The 26,341-nt window shown below is 39.4% G+C and overlaps 1 protein-coding gene across 1 annotated transcript; it reads left to right on the top strand.

Annotated features, from left to right (window-relative positions):
• Positions 1–1,626: 1,626 nt before the first annotated feature.
• On the top strand, positions 1,627–22,714 carry FBXO30 (F-box protein 30). The gene is made up of 3 exons (XM_053914055.2): positions 1,627–1,813; positions 10,002–12,057; positions 16,178–22,714. Exons 2-3 carry the CDS (start codon positions 10,018–10,020, stop codon positions 16,379–16,381), a joined length of 2,244 nt encoding a protein of 747 aa, XP_053770030.1. The 5' UTR covers positions 1,627–1,813; positions 10,002–10,017; the 3' UTR covers positions 16,382–22,714.
• Positions 22,715–26,341: the final 3,627 nt, after the last annotated feature.

The following is a 26,341-nucleotide window of genomic DNA, read 5'->3' as shown; positions in this document are numbered from 1 at the left end:
CAGAATCGTGAGATTTTTAAAGCTGGAAAGGGCTTTAGAGATCATCTGTGGTAGCCTCTTCATCTTTAGGAGGGCGAGTGAGGCCAGAGGAAGATGTGTAACTCAATGCAGGACAGTAGTGACTCAGTCCAGGACAGTGAGCAGACTATGGCAAAAGTACAGCAACACTCACATCTTCTCCCACCAGGACATCTCGCCTGCTTCCCTGTTCTTTCTGGCCAGTTCTCTGGACAGTCTGTCTGAAACTCTAGACTGCGGACCACAGCCCATACGCAGCCCAATTAGACAAAATGAGGAAATTAAGACTGAATTTTTCAAAAGGCTAAATTTATTCGTTTAAAGAACTGACCTTTAATCTGTATGTCCTACCTAATAAATGGTGTGAAAACCTCCTTTGGTTTACGAACTGCGGTATTTATGTGAGTGGTACGATGTTGTCTTTCTTAGCACAAGAAGCAGCTATTAATCTAAGTGCCTTCTTAAGCTTTCTTTTATTTTAAACTGGTTTTTAAAATCTAAAAGTCTCAGAGTCATTTCTCTGAAGGATGGCAAATCTATCTTTCCCCAGACACATCAGTTGGGGGTAAAAATGTACCCCCAAATAGGATTACATAACAGGTTTCCTGTCTCTGCCCCCCAGGATTACAGCTATCCTCTCCATCATAATTCTCTTGGGCTAGGGCTGGGCAGGAGTCTAAGCGAAGGGCACTGAGGTACGGGTGAGGGAATAAGGGTCACTCATCACCCTGCACTTTGAATCACTGTCCTTTCCGTTCCTCGACCATCGACAAAGGCTTGGTGGCGGTGGTGGGGTAAATGGACCCAACTGTTTGATATGGCCACGTGATATTTCTTCAGTCCGCAGTGGTTTGTATACTATCCTGCAAAAGCAGCTTCACGCCATCTTTTCAGCTAGATTGCGTCGCCTTGTCCGTGTGGATAACCTCACTGCTGTGGTCTGTGTGGAGAGTCCTCAGACCTTCACAGCAGACCTTGGTGGGCTGCCCTGCCAGGGCTCCAGAAAAGCTTCCAGATGCCTGAATCCTCTCAGCTGAGCTCAGTCCCAGGCGAGGTTGAACCCACAAGGGTCATGGCGCTGAGCCACGGGACCTGGGCGCTTTGAGTTTAGCAGGCAGCACTGAAGACTCAGGGAAAGCTGCCTGGTTTCCCCCTACATACGACCTAACTGGAAGAGCACTGCACGGAGAGTGAAGGGATCTGGGCTGCTGCTCCTGGACTTCAGGGAGGTAAATAATTCACTCTACTTGGGCCTGTTTCCCCAATTCCAAAATTACAGGAATACGAGATTCTACAACCTAACAGGAACTGGAAGCACTGCCCAGAGGAGACATGAAGGGGCCAGTAGTAGCCAAGGGACCTCCATACCGACTCCCAAGCCACGTCGCCTAGAGTACCAGCGGGAAGCGTGCGCGACCCCGCCGACCTCGGCGTGAGCGTCCCCGCCGGGCTCAGCGCGCGCGTCCCCGCCGGTCTCAGCGTGCGCGCTTCCGCCAGGCTTGCCGCTGCTTCCGCGGCCACCGCCTCCTGGGCGAAGTCAGGCCAGGTGGGCGGGGCGCAGCCGAGTGGGGCGGGGCGCCCGAGGGGGGCGGCTGCCTGGGGAGGAGGCCGAGTTACTGGAGGAGGAGGAGAAGAAGGGAAGAGAAAAGGCGGCTCCCCGGCGGGGCAGACAGGCAACTAGGAGGCGGACCGCCTGGGGGTGTGGGGCGCGGAGCGGCTCTGGGACAGCGCGAAGCAGCCGGGCACAGCGGCCACGGCGGCCAGGGCCTGGGCCGCGGTTCGGTAGCGCCTGCCGGTGAGTGTCAGGAGGCCCGCAGGGGAGGCCAGCGCGGCCGGGGCTGCTCCGGGGATGGAGGCGGCGGCCGGGCCGTGCGAGGCCCGCGGCCAAGTCGGAGACAGCCGTGGGCTCCGCGGCCCGGCCTGGGGCGGAGTGAACACGGCCCTGCGCCGACCCTCTCGTCCCCTGGCGCAGTCCCGGCGCGCCGAGTGGGCGTCCGCGGCGTGGGGTCCGCGCGGATCCTCCTGGCGAGCCAGCCGCAGAGACTGACTGCAAATGGCGACCCAGACCCCGGGGACCGACCCCCGAGTCACCCTGACTTGCTTGTTTATGTGTTGGGGAGGGGTGAAGGAAACTTGGGAAACCCCAAGAACCTCGAAAACCCGGTTTCTCTTTTCTTTCGCGGGTTAGAAACCTGGCTTCTTTGGGGGAACAAACAGGTTAAAGTCAGACGGGGAGACATCTTCAACTGTCTCCACGGGATGTGTGAAGTTGGTAACTTTTCCATTCATGGAAGTGAGAAGCTTAGTCTTTCTTAGCCTTAGTCCTTATTAAAGGGAAACTAACTGATTTCATAGTTCTAAGGAGTATGACCATTCCCAAGTTATCTGTGTCCTGTCCCATGCAAGTACATTGCTTGGAATGAGGCCATAGAGTGCACGGTGAATTCAAAGCGATCTCCTTGGAGTGTGTTTTTAGCGTGTGTATTTGGGAGAATGGAGCTGGCAGAACAGTGCGTTGTTTACCGTGGTTCTTACAGTACTCCACTCCTCTCTGCCCCTCTCTTGTTTTTCTTTCTCAGCCATGTCATAAGTCCGAGATAAAAGATGCTTGGGAAGGAATTGACCTTTTATTCCGTAATTACTTTGTTGAGTCTGATCCAAGATGCAGTTATTTATGGGCATCCTGATAGCAGTGTAGATTAACTTAAAACTCTGTAAATGCAAAACCCCCAACTTCCCAAACTTTAATTTTTGTTTGCCACATTTCAATGCTGTGTTGTGTCTTTCAGAGACCTAGTAATTTATATGAACAGATTTGGCCTTTGCTCATATTTGTCAAGGTTTTCCAAAGCAGTCCAGTTGTAGACATGGCAAAAGGAATAGGGTAGGTAGGATAAAATGTACGTTTAGGATTTTTTCTCAGGGTTCGATTTTTCCAGTATGAGATTTTAGCTGAATCACTATAATTTATGCTTAGTCATTGTTTCTTACTACAGAAGGTTGGGGATTAGGTGGTGTTTTGCTAACTTTTTAAGGTGACAGTTTGTTTTTATCTGGTACTTTAATGCAGTGACATAGCTTTTTTTATGATTCTGGAAATGTTAGTGGGCGGAGTTTTGTGAGTGTTATTAGAGAGTTGAAGTTTCCTATATAGGCAAACTTTCATGCATTCCAAGTGTACTAGGTATGTAATTTCAATATTTCTCCATGTCTAGCACTAAAGACATTTTTAAAATACAAAATGCCCTAATAAAATACACTATCAAAAAGCAATCATACATATTTTGAGATAATGTATATTGTTAGGGAGGTACTTTAAGGTTATTAAAATAGGCATTGTTAAAGTGTTTACTATTTGATATAGTATGCTACTAAAATGTGACTTTTCATGGGATAGGCCTTGTGCTACTCTGCATGGTTTTGGTGTTAATTTTTTAACTGAGTTACTACGACTGTCTGTTTCATTAAAGGAGTGCTCTAAAATGACATTGTATTCATAGAATTCCTGGATGTTAAGGTCTTCACTCAAAAAGCTATATAAAACACTATTTAATTTCAAATTCAGTTTGATGAAATTGGTGCCACTGGCCTTCTACTGGTGGTTTTTCACATTGCAGATAGCTAGGTAGTTTAGCATGGATAAGCATGCATGGATTAAAACTCATTCTGGGAAAATCCTTTACAAAAAGGGTGTGTCTTTTTTTGTAGAGCAGGTAATGTTAGCATTAGGTAGTTCCTCATATGATTGCTTTTTAAAAGCTTTAAAAGTATAAATGACCTGATTTAAAATATATTTATACATAGCTCTGTGTATATAAATGGTTGTGTAAAGTGAAGTACATCTGTCTTCTGAGGAAAACATGTTTGTACCCTACTGGTCACGCACATTAGTAGTAACCAGCCTTTGTAGAGTTCAGTGTTGTTTTCACAGTAATTGCTGCAAGGTCACAGAGCTGAAATGCCGTTGAAGCCCATTCCCCTCTGCCATGCTGCCCATGGTAATAAGCTGAGTTCCACTATTTGGGTGGATCATTTTTATCTGAGTATTAAATAGATTCTGGTCCCAGTATTAAATATTTAATACGTTTTATTTTAATTTCTGATGTAAGTCTTTAATAATTGCATTTTCTTAGTGGAGAGCATGGCAAATAATTAGAACTTTCACTTTGGAAGCTCCTCATGACTATATTTAGAAATGAAAAATGTAAGTTTTGATTATATTATAATTGGAAGGCTAAACACTTGAAAAAATTTGCATATAACTAGGTCATGATACTATAAATAAAAAGAAGTCAGAACTGAAATTTAATGAGAGAATGTGTACAGTGTAACCCTTTTAGCTATTTTGGACTCATCAGGAAAGCTTGTGCTTTGAGTTGTGAGTTTTGATAGTAGATTTTCAGTCTTGTCTAATTACCCTCACCGCTTTTATAAATCAGGGAAATAAGCTGTCCAATGGAGGTTATAGATTTACTGTACTCTTTAAAAAACTGAGTGCCGGGTGCTCACAAGTAAGGCAGCAAGTGATTTTGTGCGCCGTGCAGCGGTACCTTTGACTGTACAAAAAGGATGAGACTTAGGGAGGGGCTCAGAACTCATTGCCAAAGCTGATTTTCATTGTAGACTGACTCGTAATGGTTAACTTGATTGAACAAGTCTAGTTCCATTTCAGCCTTACAGTGAAGCAATATTTTTTTTTCTGTTCCATCTACTACCATGTTAATTATAATATTAAGCAGTAGACTGATACCACTTTCTTTTCAGAGCTTCTTTTCCTCACCCTGTGCCTACTCAGCATCTGCACATGAGCAGACACTTCCCCCCTGCTTTCCTTTTTGCAGCTGAGGCCTCTGTATTCAGTAGCCAGTAACCAGACTGATGGTTAGGGAATTAAAATTGTGGAACAGTATACAGGTAAATGTTCCCTTCTGTGCCTTTTATTACTATTATTTTCTAAGATTTAGAAAAGTGGAAGATTGGAATTAACATTTTTTAATTTTCTTTCTCCTTTGGTTTGCTTTTTTGGATGGATAAATTATCTTCATGTCTAATGCCTGGAACACGTGACCTAGGTGCTCAAACAGTGTTTGGTCTCTGTTGACTTTCTATAGCTGGTACAATGAGGTAATTTTGATTCAATTTCATTGTCCAGTACTAGACCTACAAGGTTGTATCTTTCTGTGAAGTATGTAGTTTTCTATGAAATCAAGAATCTCATTTTGTTTTGGAATCCAGTTGGTTATTTCTTTTATTATAATTCTTTTGTTTAAGGTAAGTACCCATTGAATACAGGGAACACAGAATTGAATGAAACAGAGATGGTCCTGCCTCCTTCATGACGCATAGAGTTTTCTTGTGGAGATAGGTATTCAACAGGATAATGGTTTACTGAGAGTTGTGACTAGTATTACCAAGGAATAATGCAGTGAGTAACGACCATGTAGTATAACATGGGCTTCATCCTTTGCCTTTGGGTGTGGGGAAACGTAACATTTAAACTGAGACACAGACTTCAGGCAGCAGTTGGGGAGGGAAAGAGGGGTGTGTGTGTGTGTGTGTGTGTGTGTGTGTGTGTGTGTCTTGGAGGCAGAAGAGGACATTAAGAACAACCTGAGGCAGCAAGCTGTGTGAGTACTTTGGGTGACTTGATTTAGCATATTTTAAAATTGTGCTAATTTGCAATGTTTTATTGATTTATCACCTTACATATTTTAGTGAATCTGGAAAAATAAATAATTTTTTTTTGAGGGCCATATCTTCAAGTCTAGAAATAGCCTTAAGTGACAAGGCCTAATTTCATCATATGGGAAAATGCCGTGTCTTAAAACTATTTTTATGGATTGCTTGTCAGCCACAGCGTATGAGTTGGCCACGAATTTCTCTTAGAGAAAATTGAGTCTACTGTAAAGCACTTAATCAGTCACAGATATTTTCTCGTCTAGTGAAACTTTTCCATTGTTTGAAATGTTAAGATTCTTCTTCTAGAGAGTTAAAAAAATTCTTAATATTGAGGAGTTTTAAATTAAGCTCAACTTGAACTTGAAACCTCAATTTTAGCAGCTTGTTTTCTGCTGGGCCTGCTGTGTCACTGTTTAACTGATAGAACAGGGGTTGACGTTTTGAACCTGTTTCACAGGATTTAGGAGCAATGTGAGGCATATCTAATTGGATAATAGTGATCTTGGTTAGAAAGAGGATGACTCTGGAAGTTTCAAGTTCTGAAGCGAAGGCTTGTATCCCCAGATCATTCTTTGGGTATTATCTAGTACATATTCTTATTTCTTAATATATTTAGTAGTAAAATAGAATTAAACTTGATTCCTTCTTTGTACAACTATTTTAAGAATTGTTCGATTTATATTCTGTATGTTTACAATAAGCATTATGAAAGTTAGTTATTGATTAAATAATTTAAAACTGCTGTATTCAAAGCAAAATCATGTGCTATCATAATTAGAAAGGACCAAAAAGGAGGCAGGACCATCTCTGTCTCATTCAGTTCCTGACCACAGGGGTGATTGTGTTGGAATAAACTACAAGCAAAGTTGTGTAATCTCCATTCCTCAAATAACATCTTAAAATTGCATTGCCAGTTACTGAAGTGCTGCCTTATTTTATTTAAACAGTTTATAAGTAAACATACCTGTTATTGTCCATGTGCGTTGGTCAGATATGGATTTGAACCCTAGCTCTGCCACTCACTAGGTAGATGGCCTTGGGCAGGTCTTAATAGTCTTTCTGAAGCTCAGTTTCCTCTGGGTTGTTATAGGGATTGTGACATTAGGTGATGAGACATATGTAAGGGACAAAATAGGTACATAATTCGTGTTTTTTCCTTCTCTCTAAGTCTACTTCAAGGAATAATAAATATTTTGGACTTGTTGCTGCAGATGTTTTTGTTTTCATTTTTGACATTTTTCTTATTCGGAGTAGAGTAGTATGCAGGAAGCTGTTTATTTTGAAGCTTGAGAGCCTTCTGCCTCTACCTTTCAGAGTTGTTGCTCTTTTGCATTTAATTCAGTTGTTTGTAACAGTAGTTATTTTTAATACTTTTGAATTAAGTGTGGTTTTTGAGCTGTGTTCTGTCGGTGAGGTCATGTGATCTGTGCACAACGTGAAGTGCCCCTACCAGTTCTGAGAGCAGTGGTCACTTCTTTTAGAACTGCTTGTATGTTTGGGTTTCTCTCTTAGTAACAGGCTTATTTCAGCATGTGAGATGAACTCAGTCTGGTTGCAAAATGAGAATGCTACAGCTGTTTTCACAATCTAATCACTCAGAAAAGTTTGTCTTAATTCTTAATAAAGTTTCTTTTTAAATTTCTGCTTAATTTACAAATGTTTTTCACGATTAATCTGTCATTTCTATTATTATGTCTCTTTTAGCATGTCTTTATAATTTATAGGTTCTGTCATTACCTATGCAATTTGTAGGATTAAATATTCAAAAGTATATTTAGCCCTGACCGAGTAGGTCAGTTGGTTAGAGCGTCCTCCCGGTATGGCAAGGTTTCGGGATTGGTCCTGGGTCAGGGCACGTACAACCAATGAACACATAAATAAGTGGAACAACAAATCAATGTCACTTTCTCTTTCTCTCTCACTCTTATTCTCTCTTTCTTCCTCTGTTTCTCTAAGATCAATAAATAAAATATTTTAAAAAGAATATTTAACTCATAATTTTCAATTTTTAAAGTTTAAAAAATAGTTTTGTTGATAAATGTGTGCCTCCTTCCCACCCCTGACATCATTAAGCACAATAAGATCAGCTCATAACTTTTCTACTTAACAAAAGGTCTATCAATAATTGGTAGACTTTTGTTTTTGTTTTTAGTTTGAAGAAAATCAAACCCTGACTTAAGAAAAAGAAACAGCAATTTGGGGAGTAATTAGTTTACATTAGCCACCTGGAAACAAGTTAGAGTTTATGGAAAAATATTTTAAAGAGCTAGCAGTCTTGTATGCACTGAAGTGAAGAAAATAGGCTAAATAGGCTAATAATCAGCATCTTATTCAGAAAATTATTATCTACTGCAATGCACTTTAACTTGGGAAATGTTGAGATGAATTGCCTGTGCCTTATACAGGAGAGATGTATGAGTACTTAGCTGTAGAGAGATCTGGTTTGGAAGAGGGAGCTGGGCAGAAGGTATAGATGAGTTTTCAGAATATTGGTGCGCATTGAAGTGTTTGAGAAATTGAGAACACCCAGGGAGAGAATGTGTAGAAGAATGAGCAAGCAGTGACATGGGTGCCTGGAAAAGAGTAGTATTGTAGAAGAGTTTAAGAGGTAGGGGGGAAACCAGGAGATGTGACATCAAGAAAACTAAGAAAAAATAATAGTTTAAAAGGAGGAATTAGTCAACATGATACAATGCCCAAGAAAGATGGGGTCTGGAAAAAAACGCCCTTTGGATTTCGCACGGAGCATCTGAGGTGCGCAGCTTCAACTAGTGGTGGGAGGCGTAAAAGCCAGATTAGAGGGCTACAGAGTTTTGGGGAGATTAGAAGGGTTTTTGGATAATTTTTTGTTTTTCTTCTGGGGGATGTTGCTTTATTATTTAGGTTTTTAAAGATAAAAATAGTCTTTTAAGTTTTTACTACTAATAAGAGCAAGCCAATAAAAAAGTTGAATATTACAGGAAAAAAAAAGAAACATTGAAAAGGCCCGGGAATTAAATCAGTATGTTGTGCTGATGCTTTCTCTTATTTTTATATAAAATTTGATAAAAGCAGGAAAGACCATTAGGTATCTGTAATCCCCTCATGTTATTTTCTAGATACCATTTCCCTGTTTAAAATTCTCAGTGACTTTACATTAAAGTCTGAATTCCTTAGAGTAGCATTCAGTATAGTCTTCATGATTTGCTTTATTCCTGTCTAGCCTCACCTCTCACAGTTACCTTGCATTGTGAACCAGCAGCACTAGGAAACTTGAAGTTCCGTGAACATGTTTTGCCAATTCTTGCTTTTCTACATTTGCTTATGCTGTTACTTCAGCACTGAATGCCTCCCTTCCTTACTAAACTTCTCCCCATCCTTGCCTTAAGACTTCTCTCCTTTCAAGATTCCTGTGAATTCTTCTCTAGTCCCTACCATTACTGATTATCATCTTCTTGTATTGACATTTTACTTCTGTCATACTGATCACAGAATAATGTGATATGATTTTTACCCTTTGATGTCCTGCTACGTCGCTCCTTGAGAGGAGGCACTGTGTCTTTCTAATGTTTATATTGCCACACCAAACACAGTGTCTAGTATGTGGTTGTTAGACAATAAATAGATGTTTATTTTAATGAATGAATGGAAACTGTAGCCCTGACAAGTACATGATTTGTCCACTGCCAACAGACATGGAGTCAGAACTTGTATTTTCTGGGTGAATTCTTTGTATGTTTTAATTAAGGCTTATTTATTGATTTGTTGTAGAATTTATTAAGACATATATAGAAGGAGAGATCAATAGATGAAATCTTTAACTCATATACAGAGGGAATAAAAAGGAAACTTCTAATAAAGCTTTAGTTAAGTATTTTTTTGAAATTCAGATTATTCTCCTTTAGGAATATGATGAGGTCTCTGAATTTGGGGTACATCAGAATCAGTTTAGTTGAAATTAAAAAGGTAAAAGTTAAAGCAGTCTCTAAATTTAAAGTTAAATGTATACATTAGCTCATTTTTGGCAGTATTGACTACACAGTATACTGGAATTTAAGTATTTTGTTTTGTAACTATTGCCCTTTGAAGCAATTGTTATCTGGACTATAAAAATGAACTTTTATGACATTTTAGTTAAAGTACTGAATATTTACTTGAAATGCTTAAGTTTGTAGATGGATAGATTATTTGTAAAATAAACTTTATGTATATTTCATTCTAAAATAAGGCAATACATCTTCGTGATTTGATTTGTATTATCAAATAATTTTAAAATTGACCATTTTTTGCCTAACTTACTATCTTCTTTCTGTCTTAACAACCAGAACCGGACTGGCCATTATGGAGGAGGAGCTGCAGCACTCACACTGTGTGAACTGTGTCAGTAGACGGTGTATGACCAGACCAGAGCCTGGGATTTCCTGCGACCTGATTGGCTGTCCGTTGGTTTGTGGAGCAGTCTTCCATTCTTGTAAAGCTGATGAGCATCGACTTTTATGTCCATTTGAACGAGTGCCGTGCTTAAATAGTGACTTTGGATGTCCGTTTACAATGGCTCGTAACAAAGTGGCTGAACATCTGGAAACATGTCCTGCGAGTGTGGTGTGCTGCACTATGGAGTGGAACCGATGGCCAGTGAGTTATGCAGATCGGAAGTCATATGAAAATCTAAGCAGAGATGTGGATGAAGTGGCACAGTTAGATATGGCCTTGGCCCTTCAAGACCAAAGGATGCTCTTAGAATCTCTCAAAGTAGCCACCATGATGTCAAAAGCGACTGATAAAGTATCAGAACCTAGAGAACAAATATCAGTTAAATCAGCTCTTCCAGAGATACCACATGCTAATGGTTTGGTGTCTGTTGATGAAGAATCTTATGGTGCACTTTATCAAGCTACTGTAGAAACAACCAGAAGTTTGGCTGCTGCTTTAGATATCCTGAACACCGCCACAAGAGACATTGGCATGCTAAGTACGAGCCTTTGTGCTTCTCCAAGTGAAGTGAATGAAGAGCAAAATGCCAGAGAAAGCTTACAGAACAGGAACTTGAAAGACCAAGACCATCTTTCTGAGGATGAGATAGGAGCAGTGGGTGGTATTGACCATAATGACCCAAGTCATGACTCCCCGTTGGAACAAAATGGTTCAAGTGATTTATTGTGTGACTTGAATACCAGTTCTTATGGCACGTCTGCTCTTTGTAATGGCCTTCCTTTGGAAAATGTATGTACACAGGTCATAGATCAGAATCAGAATTTACATGGTGATTCAGAAGAAAGTAACTTAACAAATGGAGAATGTGTAGCATCAGATGGTACTTCAAAGTCTTCCAGTTCACCTTCAGTAGCAGCACAACTTAAGGAAGTAATACCATCTAATGCTTTGCCCAATGGCACCGTTCAGCATATCCTCATATCAGATGATGAGGATGAAGGAGAATTGCGTTGGAGAAAAGTAGACTTGGGGGACTTGAGGAATGTGGATGTCTTATCTCTCAGTCAACCTCCTTCATTCAAATTTCTTTCTAATGTATGTTGGTCTAAACCAAGGGAAGATAAAGCAGTAGATACATCAGATTTGGAAGTTGCCGAAGATCCAATGGGTCTCCAAGGAATAGATCTCATCACAGCAGCACTGCTGTTCTGTCTAGGAGATTCTCCAGGGGGGAGGGGCATATCTGATAGTCGCATGGTTGATGTTTGTCACATTGACTTTGGAACTCAGACCTTCTCACTTCCATCTGCAATATTAGCTACAAATACAATGGTTGGGGAAATAGCTTCAGCTTCAGCTTGTGATCACGCCAACCCACAGCTTTCAAATCCCAGTCCTTTTCAGACACTTGGGCTAGATTTAGTATTGGAATGTGTCGCTAGGTACCAACCCAAGCAACGTTCAATGTTTACATTTGTCTGTGGACAGTTATTTAGGAGAAGAGAATTTTCTTCGCATTTTAAGAATGTGCATGGTGACATTCATGCTGGCCTCAATGGCTGGATGGAACAGAGGTGTCCTTTAGCGTATTATGGTTGTACCTATTCTCAGCGTAGATTTTGCCCATCAACACAAGGAGCAAAGATCATACACGACCGCCATTTGAGGTCATTTGGAGTTCAGCCATGTGTATCTACAGTATTAGTAGAGCCTGCTAGAAACTGTGTGTTGGGATTCCATAGCGACCATCTGAGTAGTCTTCCCTTCGAGGTTCTGCAGCATATCGCAGGCTTCCTGGATGGCTTCAGTCTGTGCCAGCTGTCACGTGTGTCCAAGTTAATGAGGGACGTGTGTGGCAGCCTGCTGCAGTCTCGCGGAATGGTCGTACTGCAGTGGGGGAAACGGAAGTATCCAGAAGGAAGGTCATCATGGCAGATAAAAGAAAAGGTTGGTTCAATGTTAACTGTGTTATCTCCTTATCTGACATAAAATAGGCACTTACTAATGTGGCTGAATTAATACAATTAATTTTTTAATATTGATCATCCTTAAAACTTAATATGACAACATACTGGTTTTTTGTGTGTGTAATGGTAATTAATGAAAAACTGGGATAGTTAGCATTGTCATAATCACACATTTACTGCAGACACCCTACAACGAGATTGTAATCTAGCATGGCAGAGGCCCCTGCTCTTCGTTTAGTTGAGCAGTTCTGCGCCCCTTTAGTTCTTCTGTAACACTGCCGTTTGTTTGCGGCTGTGTCAACTACCTTCTCATTTGGGCCCCATCTGAAACATTGTCACCATAGGGCAATGGGAGAAGCAAGAAGGTTTTTTACTGCTTACAACTGGCATTTTCTTTTCATTCTTGGCAGTTTCTTTCTTAGGACTTGGTGGTTTCATAGAACTTAAATAGGGAGAGATGAGAAAAAGTTGGGACTACTGTTCCTGGGAAGTGACCAGTGGAGTTTTGGGGAAAGTGGACATAAAGGGTGGATGCAGGTATGTAGTATGTTGAAGTGAGGTAAGAATGGGGCAGAAGGATTTGCTGTTGTTGATGGGGACGCTGGGTTTAGTGCAGGGAAAGGGAGTGTTGCATGTTGGAAGCCGGAGCTGGGGATGTAGGCAGACCTGGGAACAAATCCTGGCTCCACCGTTTTTCTCCTGTGATACCCTACTTTTTGCCCAGCTTTTGTCTGAGGCACTATCCCACAGAAACTAGAAGGTATTACAGGTATCTTTGATTGTAGGTATTTTCATACAAAACTTTTGCATTTTACTAAGTGGAGAAAAATTTGATAAACTCACATTGGTTGCGGGGGCTCAGATTTTTGGCTGTTTTGATTTTGCCATCTTTAGTTTTCTCTCACAGCCACTCATCACTCCCATTTTCAGAGTTCTGCCTCTGCTTCTTTGCTCTCCTAAGGCTTTGACCAGTAAATGAACACACTAATTATTTTATGATTCTTTTATCCAAGAAGGAATTCTGGCGGCAGAAAGTCCCATACTTTTCATACTTGCTGCGTGAACGTGTGTTATCGGTGTGTATTTTCATTTTCCAGATGACTTGGTGTCTTTCTCCCATTTGGGATGGAACATTCTGAGTATGTTCCTCTTGGCCTCTTTTTGTCTCTATCCACTACTACGGACCTATGAGATGAACTGTTTTCTGGGGTTCTAGTCCTGCAGAATACTGTGTCTACTCTTGGTGTTTAAATTGCCACCTTTAATGCAGATTACTCACACATCTGTATCCTGGCCACTTTAGCTCCGTCCAGACCATTCAGAGCCTTATCTGTTGTACCAGCATGTGCTGGACATCTGCACTCGGTTATTTCACAGCTTCGTCAAACTCAACATGTCCAACCTGTTTATTCCACTTCTCTCTCTCTCAATCCCAGAAAGTGGCATTATCTTTTACCAAATTGCCTAAACTAGGAGTTTGGGACTTAAGGTTGGCTTCATTTTGCCCCTTTATTTCCGTATCCTGGTAATCACAAAGTGTTACTGCGTTTCCCTTCCTCGTTGCTCTCAGGTTTGTTCTACTGTTTCTACTACCACTTCCCTAGTTCGGTCCCACCTTTAGTTCTCTCCTGGATTCCTGCAGTAGCCTCCGCCTAACTGGGTTTCTGTTTCCAGTTGTGTTCCTCCTCAGCATAATCTCTACATAAGAACCAGAAGGACAAGTATTTTCTTAAATGAAGTTCTTACACTGCAGTGCTTAAAAACTCTTTAAATGTCCATTGCCCTGGGATAGAGACAGGTTCCTTAAAGAAACATTGAAGGTTTTTTATAATCTTGTCCTTCCCTACCTCTTCAGTTTCCTCTTGCCACTTTATACCCCAGCCACATTCATTTGCTTACAGTTGCCGAAGGCCTTTGAGGGTGCTGTCTCTGATGCTTACATTTGAGCACTTACACTGTGCTAGGCAGTGGGCTAATACGCATTTTACCTTTGTTAATTTCTTTAATCCACTGTCCCTATTTTATGGAAGAAGAAACTGAGGTTTAGAGAGATTTCAGTAACTTGTCCAAGTCTCTGTGACTTCAGACCTAGGGAACCTGCCTCTCAAGCTTGTGATCTTCATCCTCTTGCTGTGTCCTGCTGACTCTTCAGTTCTTAACTTCCTCAAATTGAGCCTTTCTGACCCCTCTGAAACATGCAGGGGGATTCACTGCTCTGAGTTCTTTTGGTGCCCCATTGTAAATACCTCTGCTTTATATATCCCTGCGAAAACACTCAACACGCTGTTTTGAAATTCACTGATAAATTGTCATTTTCCTTCATTAGACGAAAAGTTCCTTGAGAAGTAAGACTCTGGGAACCAAAATATCTATTGCCTAGCATTGCACCTGCCATATAGCAGGCACTACGTAGGTGCTTGATGGGTACTTGAATGAGGAATTGGCCCATTACTAAGAAACCTTGTCATCAGGGAATGGGAGCCGTCCATTTTTTCCTGAGTTTGTTTTACCAGACTCTCTGTGTGGGAGTAGGTAGGCAGGCTGCCACCATTGAATCTTTCAGCCGACTCGTTCTGCTGAAGTCTCACAAAAGCTCCTAATTCTTCCCACAGTTTCATGGGTTTGGGGCATTGTAATCTACATGCCTCTTGGTGGCTACTCCCTAGACTTTCACTGACTCCTGGCAACTGACTCCGTTTGGGTTCTAGATACAAACCCTCAGGAGTACAGCAAGTAAGTACCCCACGTGCTAGGCAGTGGTGACTTCTTTTGCCACCTGAAAAGTAATTCTGTTGACACAGAATTTTGAAGGCATCTGGCCACCCTGGAAGTCATTGGCGTCATTTCCTGAGAAGCTCTGATGAGTGCTGAGGGCCTCCCCAAACCCACTTCCCCTCCTAGAGTGACTGCTGTTTTACCGTGTATTCTGTGTCATCTTTCTAACTCAGGGTGTCAAACTCATTTCCACTGGAGGCCACATCAGCCTCGCGGTTACCTGCAAAGGGCCGAATGTAATTTCAGGACTGTGCAAATGTAACTGCTCCTTAACAGTTAAGCGAGAGCTCGGCGCTGCTGCCAGGTAGAAACAAGGTGCTGGCCGGATAAAACAAGGTGGAGGGCTGGATTCGGCCTGTAGGCCTTGTGTTTGCCACCTGTGCTCCAACTAGCCATTGCCTATGATGAGCTTAGCTAGCGTGCCGAGGCCTTGTCTTGTCCCATTCATGCTTGTTACCCAGGTCTGTCATGCTCCACTCATACTTATGACCTGTGTCCAGATAACTTTATATTTTGAATTATAAAGATGTGAGGGGGCCATAGCAGTCATTGCTACAGTAACACGATGACAGTGCTTCAGGACTTGGAGCTGCTGAGTGGCCAAAGGGGAAGTAGCCCATATTTTCCCCAGCAGAAACATAAACAGGGATAGCAGGTGAATATTTGCCCAGAAATGCATTTTACAATGATACGGAGTAAAATAAAATTCATTTTACCCAAGTTCTTTCTGTGTAAATTTTCAGAAAAATTTTCAGAAACATTTCAGCACCTGTATTTATTATTACTAAGTACCTTTAGTGTATAAAGAATGGAAAGTTAAGGTACCCTGGCACAGCATTCTGTAGTATTTTTAAGTGTGCTCTGTATAGCATAATAGGATTGGGAGAAAAATGGATAAAGAATGATACTTGTATTGCCTATCCAGACTACTGATAACTCTATATAGCAGTTGGATAGAAGGAAAGAATAGTGTGCAATATGTATAATTTTAGGAAGTAGTTCTGAATTCATGAGGTTATAATTTTCTAAAAATGACTTATTAAGCCAGGTTGGACGTGATTTTTAATATTGATTTTTGTCTTTTATTTTTGATTATATTACATTTATTGAAGTCATAATGTCATAGAAGTGATTTGTCCTATAAATATTTGATAGCCAGGTTTGTATCTGAATGGATTCACTGTTTTTCAGTTTTGTAGCTAACCACTTGAAAGTTTACATTGCAGATTTCTCCTAACAGTAGAAATGTGTGTAGTTGGAGCAGGAAGAGTGTTTTCATACTTGTAAATTGACTTGTTTAAATCTGAAGTAGAATTTTCTTTTAGGTGTGGCGATTCAGTACTGCATTTTGTTCTGTGAACGAATGGAAATTTGCCGACATCCTAAGCATGGCCGACCACTTGAAGAAGTGCAGTTACAATGTCGTAGAGAGACGGGAGGAAGCCATCCCATTGCCATGTATGTGTGTGACCCGAGAACTCACGAAAGAAGGACGTTCACTTCGCTCCGTTTTAAAACCCGTCCTTTAAAACTGTAACTGCACTTGCACATGCGTGCAAGCACCCAGTGTAACTTCTTTGTAACATGTGGCGCTTTATTAATGTATTAAAGATTACAACTAGCTAAGTTTATTTTCACTATGTATATAATGTTTTGAAGTGACATATATTTTTATAAAGTACTGTTTAGTGGGGGAAAAGTTGCCTTAATGTTTGAGGTGTGTGAAATTTTTGGAACTTGCTGGACAGGGTGATTTAATTTTTTGCTACATAATTTTCAGAATTAGTATTTTTAATGGTGTGCATATTTTGGTTCTTAATTTTTTTTGCTTCTTAAACTAACAAGATCCTGACCAAACATATTTCCTCATGTTTTCTGTGGGCTGCAACCCATACATTCAAAGCAAAACTTTGATTCCCATTCTTGCCACGTACATTTTTCAGATTTAAAAATTTAATTGCTGAAGATCACTGTGAAGATGATGTCTTCTAGTGCTCCCCTTATGCAGTTGATACGTAGACGATCTCGGATGTAAACTCACATATTTAAAGTCTTGACTGTCTGGTAATGCCGTTTACCGTGATTTAAAAGGAATTTACAAAGAAGTTTTCACCTTAGGTTTGTACGGCTCTCATTCAGAGAGGGGTCTGTGCGCCACTTTCCTGTGTGAGACGCACCTCCAAAGGCGCGTGGCAGTGTGTTACAGGGCAGGTTAACGCAAAGCAAACAAGCGGAGAGCCTGTGAATTTATTTTAATTTGAAGCTCTTCATGGTATTATTTGCTAGGTACTTGAGAATCAGTAAAGAAGAAAATATACCTCATTTTAGGTTGGAATTGGGCATATTGTGTAAATAAATTTCAGATATTCAGAATGCAAAGGCCTTAACTTTTTTAATAAGCATTTAAACTTTTTGCTCTTTGATGTTTATAAAAATCACAATTACGTTGTTGTAAGACATTTAAAAATGTGAAATCTGGTGTCCCTGTGAGATGACAATCGTGCAATGCGGAAGCTCGTCGTGGTTGACAATCTCCTGAAAGCAGTCCCAGGTTCATTTTCGATAGGCTTCTCTGTCAGAAGAGTCGGGGTTGCCTCTCTGTGTAAAGATCAGGCTGTGACAGAGAAATACTCAAAGGCCTATTCCTGAACTATTTTCTTACAGTTTTCAAGTTGATTAATAGTATTAACCTAATGTGGTCAATTTAAAAAATGAATATCAGTATTTAGAAATAAATGGCAAAGATGGGGACATGTACTTAAATAACTTGTTTTAAGTAACTTTTGGCATTTGATAGTCTGAAATGGTGACAGGTTACCTTGTTATAAAATACCAAAACCCTATTGTATATTTTCTTCCTACATTTGTCCCTGAGAGGGCTCCATTGTTACTAGGTTCCTGATTCCCATATATGGCAGTCCGGCTGGGCAGAGGCATTCCTTGGGCATTAGAAAAGAATTCTGGACTGTTTAAGACTTGTTTTGGTTGAATCAAGGCCTTATTACAGTTGAAAAATATAGCACTAAAGACTGATTAATTGGCCTCACCTGTCATTTTAATTAGAAGAATCCTTATTTCTCAGTGAGTATGCTTTCTTTTTCAGCTGTGACTGGATGACATAACCAGTCTCTTTCAGTGAAAAAGTCAGAAATAAGATATCGGATACTGTAAAATACAGCTCTGCCTTTTAAAGTTTTGCTGAAGAATGTGTCTGGTTAGGATAGCACAAACATTAACCTTTTGTTTTATGGTTGTGCTTTTTAAAGTCCTTGGGTTTTAAGTTTAGACTTCTTGTTTCTGTACTGGATCATGAGATATTTGACATTTTTTCCACCTTATATTTCTTTTACACACCTTTGGCTGTTTTTTTTGTTTGTTTGTTTGTTGTGCCACCATACTATTTTGTTAAAAATGTGTTCTTTGTGCAACATTTGTTCAAATTCTAATAAAATTAATATTTCCCTTTATATGGCTCAGTAACTTAGAAAAACTTTTATTTAAATAAAACTTTAATACTTGTTTGATAAATCCCAAACACAATCATATTGTTTCTATAGAGTGGATTTCTGCATGTTAATAGGAATTGCTTGTGGATTATTACTCACCCATGTTTTATTGGTGAGCATTAAACTTCTTTTTTTAATGTGGAAAATTCATTAGTTAGCTCTCGGTTCCCTCTGTGTCTTCTTGAAAGTAGTCCCACCTAGGGGTATTGAAAGGCTAAAGAGTTTATAACAATATTATTTTTCTAAAGTTTGTAATGGGAACAATTTAGCCTTTTAAGCATGAAAAGATTGTATGTCATCCAAGTAAATTGTCATTTGAGAACTCTGTTGTTTTCTTAGTCTTTGCTGACCATCAAGATAAATGGCAAGTATCAGGATGGAGGGAAATAACGTGAATTCACTTTTATTTGCTGCCTCCTTTCCCAGAATGACCTGTTTCAGTTCTCCTCTCCCTCCCTCGCTCCCTCCCTCCCTCCCTACTTTCCTCCCTCCGAAACTCTGGGGTGGGAGCCAGCAATCTGTTTTAACAAAGGCCTTCACGTAATTATGTTCACAGTAAAGTGTGAAAACTTAAAGAGCCTCGATTTTGAACCTTTTTCCTCTCACGGCACATAGAACCTTCTTCCTGCAGCACACCAAAATATGTATTTTTTGCCGATCTGACAAAAAGATAGGTATACTTTTGATTCATTCACACCTGGCTGTTGTCATTTTTTAAAATTGGACAATCTAAGGGAAAGGAGGTCAGTGTTCCTGCCTGAATAGTCAGGTATTGTGTGTTTTAAAAATTCTTGCGGCACACCGGTTGAAAATTGTTGAATTAGAGGAAAGACTAGGACATGCCTGCCAGCTGTTCTCCTGAATGATGTGTTCTTGGAGTGAGTAACCGTGTGTATGTACATACATGTATAACCCAAAGTGATGAGTTATTTCATGATTAAGTTAGATGATATATATTGTGTTAATATTGCAGCCATATGACAAGATACACTGGTACCATGGTTGGACATTTTTTAGAGACTAATATTTACTAGTATTTTCATGTACTGTTATTACTAGTGTTTCTTCTGTTCAAGGTCAATTGTAGTGCAGTTTACAGGTCACTAGCACTTACATTCAGCCTAGTTACTGTTCTCTCTCTTGTCTGGTGGTTGCAGAGTGATGTGAACGTATTAGATTCCTAGGATAAGTAAAGAGAGTAGAAGTAGACAAATACTATTTGTAGGAATCCTCTCAACCCTATTAATGAGAGATTTTAAAGGTTGAGCTGTTGGTTTATCAATAGCATAGAATCTTTTTTGGTCTTTGACACTGCGTTACATACTCCGTCAATATTGTTGCTATTATTCACCATTCCTTAACATTGGATGTCGGGATCTTAGTATGAAGATAATGGGGTTCTCAATAAGACTTCCATATCCCTCGGAGACAGAGTAGTTTTACTAGTAAATTGATACAGATTTTTACCTCTGGTGATTTGAATGTAATGTTTGGCATTTAGAAGCCAAACACATTTAAGTTTTGCATTTCAACTTTAGAAGACATGAGGCTTATTAATTTAAAGTTTTTTCTAAGGAATAGTTATGCAAACATTAAAAAGATGTGTTTGTTTCACGCGTGACACACCACACTGACAGGTGATAAGACTGGGACCTGCAGTGGGGGCCGTTCAGAATTGCAATAGAAAGAAAACAGTTGACCCTCATTTTTTCAATAAGCCGGACCCAGTCTTGGATGGAAAGAATGTGTTTGGCTGGTTAGCTAAATACTGTTCTAAGTAATTTTACTTAACGTGCTCGTGAGGCCTAGAAAGAGAGTTATTCTTGTAGAGAAAATCAATTCACCAGTGACTTGTTCATTGTGTTTAAAATAATTCAGTATGGGTTTTGTTAGGATTTGAGCTAAATCTGATTTCAAAGGAAAACATGTGAGATGTGTAAGCAGAGGCCAACTCTAGAGTAGTAAACATTCTAAATAAGGGAAGAGGAAGGATGGCTTCTTACAGTCACCTTGTATGGAGTTATTTTCTTTGATTTAAAAGATCAAAGTAAGTTCAAAAGATGTCCTTTCAAGTTTCCGTTTTATGGATGAAAAAACTGCAGTTCTCCAAGTTTAGCTACTGCTGAGTGAGTGGAGGTGTTTGAAAGAAATGTGTCCCAATGTGGTTTACTTTTCATTACAGAAAGGGAAGGGATTTAGATATAAGAAAACTACTCCAGAAAATGTCTAGAATATTTGATTCCTAATAAGCATTTTGGAAAGAATTTGGGGTCATACTAAAAAGAAAAATAGGAATTTAAGCATGGTATGTTCTGAAAATCCTTTGCAAAAACTGCAGTCTTTTGCTGAATTTTTACAAGTATTTTACTGCTGTGAGTAGTGAAATTCTATAAATTCATTGTTTATATGTATATTTATTTGCATGTGTAATCCCCATTATTTGGCCAAGTAGGTTTTAGTACATCTTGAGATATATAATGGAGAGAAATGTTGAGGTGCTTTTTTTTTAATCAATACTGTAGAACATTTCAAAACTGATATTTTGTATCCAGAATGATGTTCCAATGTATTATGTATTGAGGACTTTTCATTAATTTAATGAACTACAAAGAAATGGGTTACAGGGATGATTCATGAAATGCTTGATAGAAATACGGTAAAAACTCATTGACATTTCTATTTTATATATTTTTTATCTTTTTGACTTGCTGGACTGAAGTCTATATTCTTTGCTGTGAAGAAAAGCATTTCTAAAGTGAACTGAAAAAGCAAGGGAAATATGTTTCTTTTTCATTAACACCAATACAATCTTGAGCACCCCTCCAGTGGTGTATTTGCCTATTTGCATGCAAATATCAGGCTAGGAAATGATTGTTCAATACAGAGCTAGCTCTGGTGGTGGTAATAGTGTATGTTTTTGAAAGTAACAAGACTGGGTTTCTGTTGAACTCCTTAAGACTGACCAAATCATCAGGTCAAATTATCCTTTCCCAGGAAAAGCAAATTCATCAAGTTTAACTTTTTACCTTTTTCTAATATAAATTGTTAGAATTTTTTTCTCAGACCATATCCATAAACAGGTAAATAGGTTGGTACGTGTTGGTTCATTTGTTGGCAGGGGAGCTGCCTAGAGTTAGATTTCTACACCCCTTCCAGTTAAAGAGTGACATTAATTGTTTCCTTATTCAGTGGTCTCATATAAGAACAGAAGCAGTAACTTGTTATTGCTCAAAAGATTGAAGTTGAAAAAACGAGATCCTGTCCTTTGCTGTCCTCCTAGATGCTTTTTTCATTGGAATCCTTTCTGTATTAATTGTCATTATTGCTTATTTATCACATAACTTCAATTTTCTGACCAGGTGATCAAAAAACCTGAATTAAGTACATAGTTTTAAAAAACTTGTTTTGCTAATCAGCCTATGACAAGTAGTTTTGGTCAGTAAGTTTATATTTGATTAAGTAACTTCTTCAACTTCTTTTAAAGTATCTCAGCTCAAAAATGGGGAGCATTGAATAATTGAAATACCTTTCAGGTGTAACCATATTCTTTGGTTAAAAGAACTCAAACCATAGAAATGGAAAACATAATAGGTACTACATCCGGTCAAGAGTAGAATTACCCAGTGGATATTTAATTGGCAACTGGGTGGCTTTATGTCGATTCATAACTTTAAAAGATGGTTACCTATACTAGAAATAAATTTGAAATAAAGTGGGAAATAGCATTGATTCCCTACAACATTCCAATAGGCTTGTGATGAAAACTCTGACCTATGGAAATAAATTGCTTTGAACAATTAATAGTTTGGAGGACAGAAGTCCTGTATTTTTATGCTGCATTTAAAATGTTGCAGATGGGTTGTGCATTTGATCAGTGTTCAAGCACCAGTCGGTCCTGGAAACTTGAATCGCATTCTGCAGTGGAATTGCACTGACTCGTTTACCTCAGCTGTAGTTGTATCTTTCTATGATTTGCATTGTTTTCTTCTCAAATTCGAAAGAGTATGGCTTTTCTTGAAACATACTAAATGAAAGAAGCTAGACACGAAAGGCCACATATTGTATGATTCTATTTATATGAAATATCCAAAATAGGCAAATCCACGGAGACAGATCAGATTAATGGTTGCTAGGGGCTGGGGAAGTGATTGCTTAATGGGAACTGGTTTCCCTTTGGTGATGAAAATATACGAGAATAAGATACTGTTGGTTGCACAACATTGTGGGTGTACCGAACGTCACCGAATTGTACAACTGTGACAGTAATCGGCTTCAGCATCAATGTTCATTTTTCACCTTTGACGTTTTCTTATGATTCCTCGTGGCATGTCTCACTTTAAAGGTCCATATTTAATATCATGCTTTGAAAAAATTATATAATTTTCAGGATTATTTTTTATAGTTTTATACTTTGTTTTCCTTTTAAAGAGAAAATACAATGATGTGATAGATAAGACAATAAATTGAAGTAATGTATACATTTTGTATTCTTTTGTATTGTCATGTGGGAAAAAACATTGGAATCTTGGGATTGGTAGGTATACTTCAATGGTCATTTATTTTCTTATTTTAAATTTGGAGAAATCCAAGCTTAGTCTCTTCGGGTGCTCATGCACAGTCATTCACGGAGCTCGTGCCCAGCACTGTGGAGGCTTGGTTCTGAAAGGTGGTGGCGTGCCTGAAGTTACACAGGAATTACTACTTTTTCCCTTCCCTGTCCCCTCCTCTTCCTCCTCCCCGCCCCCATTCTTCTCCCCCTCCTACTCTATCTCTGGTAACTATGCCACATACATGGACAAATGGACAAGTTCCAGAGAAGGGGATGCTCTAGGCAGAGATTCACTTGAAATGGTTCTTCCCATAACTCTTCCCTAAACTCTGTAAAGATGTTCATTACTACAGTCAAATACACATGACCACAAATAATCTGTTACTTGAACACATTTAACATTTACTTGCATGACCTTGGGAAAGAGGATATTACAGGTTCCCCCCACTATTCAAAAGCAGAATGTTCCTATGAAACCTTTTGCAAGCTGAAATAGTGTGAAGCAAAGAAGCAATTACCATTGATTTATATGGAAAAAATTTTTAGCATTCCCAGACCCAAAAAGTAACCTACCAAATCATACCAAATAATGCATAAAACCTAAAATAAGACTAGCATATAGTAAAAGCAGGAATGATACGATAAGCACAGACCGTAAAAGAAAATAATATATGCACAGTGTGGTTTCACTTATTCAAACCACTAATTTCTCCTTAAGTGTAACTTAATGGAACACCATGCTTTGTGTACAATTACCGATCCACCCAAAGGACAGACTTTCCGTTTCATCTGCTGCAGGATGCCGTGTAAGAGACCACTCAGCTACTGGCAGAAGTGATAGTAACTTGGGCAGCTTCCAAGGTGGTGTTTTCTGCATGTAAATGGTGCAGAAGTTCAGCACAGGTAAGTTCAATGCACACACACTGTGTTAATTTTGTTTCCAATAATGGAAACGCTAATTGTGTGTGGTTTTATACTAAGCATAACACCCTTTGAGCTCTTGCGGCTCTTCTGATGCCTTGGGACACACTTGCTAGTGAGTGTACAAAACAAACAGAGATAAAGCACAGATGCTCACAGGTACAACTCAGCGCTGTGGGGCCTGATACTGAGGGCCACAGTGTCTGCTCCGGGTGCAGCCGCCTCCGGAACTGCTTGCTGAGAGACAGGCTTCAGATGAAACATTTTGTGAGGTGGGCACAGGTGGGCAAAGATGCTTACAAATTAAGTGAATTCTTTAGTTAGTAACAAAAGTGCCTGAAGGTGTTGGAAACACTGCTTTAAAATCCATCCAGATTATATTAGCAAAGGGGCTCATGGAATGTTTATAGTCAGTCTCGCCGGTGTGCTGCAGAGAAGATACATCGTGAATAATCTAAGCCTATTCATGGGAAGTTTTGAAAGTGACATCATCAAAAATGTTCTTAATGCGGAAACATGAGAGAAAATGCTGTTTCTAAGAAGTAGGTGTCTTAAGATGTTAAAAAGGTAGCACATGGTAAAGTAGGAAAATAGATACTACAGATAAAATATTAGCATCACATTTTTATCATTCCATAGCAATCACATGTAATACTTAAGTTTTTATGTTTCTAGGTGTTTTTATAAACTTTTTTTGGCCCGAATGATACTATACTGTAAATACTGCTTTGTGAGTTGCTTTTTTCCAAACAATAACCTCTATTTTCCATTTCAATAAATTTTTATTTCACCTCTTGCCCAGGACATATTCAATTTTTTTCTAATTATTCTGCAAAACGTTCTTTATAGGTGCTTTGTGCAAGGAAGTATCTAATCCAAGCCCACATATTACATCTGGTTGTTATGTACATACATGTGTTTTAAATTAGCACAATCTTTTCTTGTGACACCAACTTGTGAAACAGTCCAGATCGGACTTGTGCCTGAACCATCTCCTGCCTTTGTCTGATTGCTTCCTTAATCAGTTTTCTCCTGCATCCCTGGTGTTACCTGAAAACAAAGTTAAATCGAGTTCATCGTTTTTGACTAGACTACATCTTAGTAGATATTGCCCTTAGGAGTACCTTTAATACTTTTTAAACACATATGATGACAGCACACAAATAACATGAAACATTACACACCCAGTTATTTCAAATCTCTGATTTACTCATCGGACTCAACCCAATCCTTATGAATTTTTTTTTATCATAGCACCTCAAGAGAAGTGAAAGGTCAATTTGAGCTTTATAATCTTTGTTTCTCTTTTTCCTCTCTCTAGTAAAGGTGCATGTGGGCAATGAAATAGTACAATGAACAGCATCAGGAAAAAGGGGAGAAAAGCAAGAGACCTTGTCATTCGCAAATGGATAAAACCTCTAAGTAACATGTATTCAAGTAAAAAGCGCTGACACATTTATTTCATTATTTAAAATTTCAGTGTATGGGGTGATATTGAGTATGTTAGAGTGAGAACCTCAAATAACATTTTTTTCTAGAACAGTAATGAAAATACTGGCAAATATAGTCAAAATTAACATTTTTATAACTGAGGAAATTAACCAAAAATCCAGGGAACATTTATTCAAGAAAATGGCTGAATCTCAGTAAGAACAGGAAGCTATAGGACATTTTTTGTGTGTGTGATTTAATCTTTATTGTATTTTTTCCATTACCATTTAGTCATCTTATACACCCTCCCCCCAGCGATCACCACACTGTTGTCCATGCCCATGAGTCCTTTTCAACTTTTTGCTCACTCCCTCCACCCCTCCAACCTCCCCCATCCTTAGCTGTATCCTCCTATCTATGACTCTGTCTCTGTTTTGCTTGTTAGTTCAGTTTGTTCATTAGATTCCACATATGAGTGAAATCACATGGTATTTGTCTTTCTCTGCTGCTGATTCCACTTAGCATAATGTTCTCCGTGTCCATCCATACTGTTGCAGAGGGTAAAATTTTCTTCTTCTTTATGGCCAAGTAGTATTCCATTGTGTATGTCCCTTAGTTGTTTTATTCACCTTTCTATTGAGGGACACTTGGGCTGCTTCCATATCTTGGCAGTTGTAAATAATGCTGAATTGCACACAGGGATGTTTATGTTCTTTCAAATTAGTGTTTTGAGTTCCTTCGGATATATTCCCAGAAGTGGGATTGCTGGATCAAAATGGAGTTCCACTTTTACATTTTTGAGGTATCTCCATACTGTTTTCCACAGTGGCTGCACCAATCTGCATTCCTACCAACAGTGCACAAGGGTTCCCCTTTCTCCACGTCCTCTCCAGCACTTGTTGTTTGTTGATTTATTGATGATGGACATTCTGACAGGTGGAAGGTGATATCTCACTGTGGTCTTAATTTGCATTTCTCTGATGATTTGCTACGTTGAACATCTTTTCACATGTTTATTGCCCATTGTATGTCCTCTTTGGGGAAGTGTCTATTTGGGTCCTTTGACCATTTTTTAATTGGGT

This window comes from Desmodus rotundus, chromosome 11 (genome assembly GCF_022682495.2).
Source record: "Desmodus rotundus isolate HL8 chromosome 11, HLdesRot8A.1, whole genome shotgun sequence".
Classification (NCBI taxonomy): domain Eukaryota; kingdom Metazoa; phylum Chordata; class Mammalia; order Chiroptera; family Phyllostomidae; genus Desmodus; species Desmodus rotundus.
This window is presented reverse-complemented; position numbering and strand designations above follow the sequence as displayed.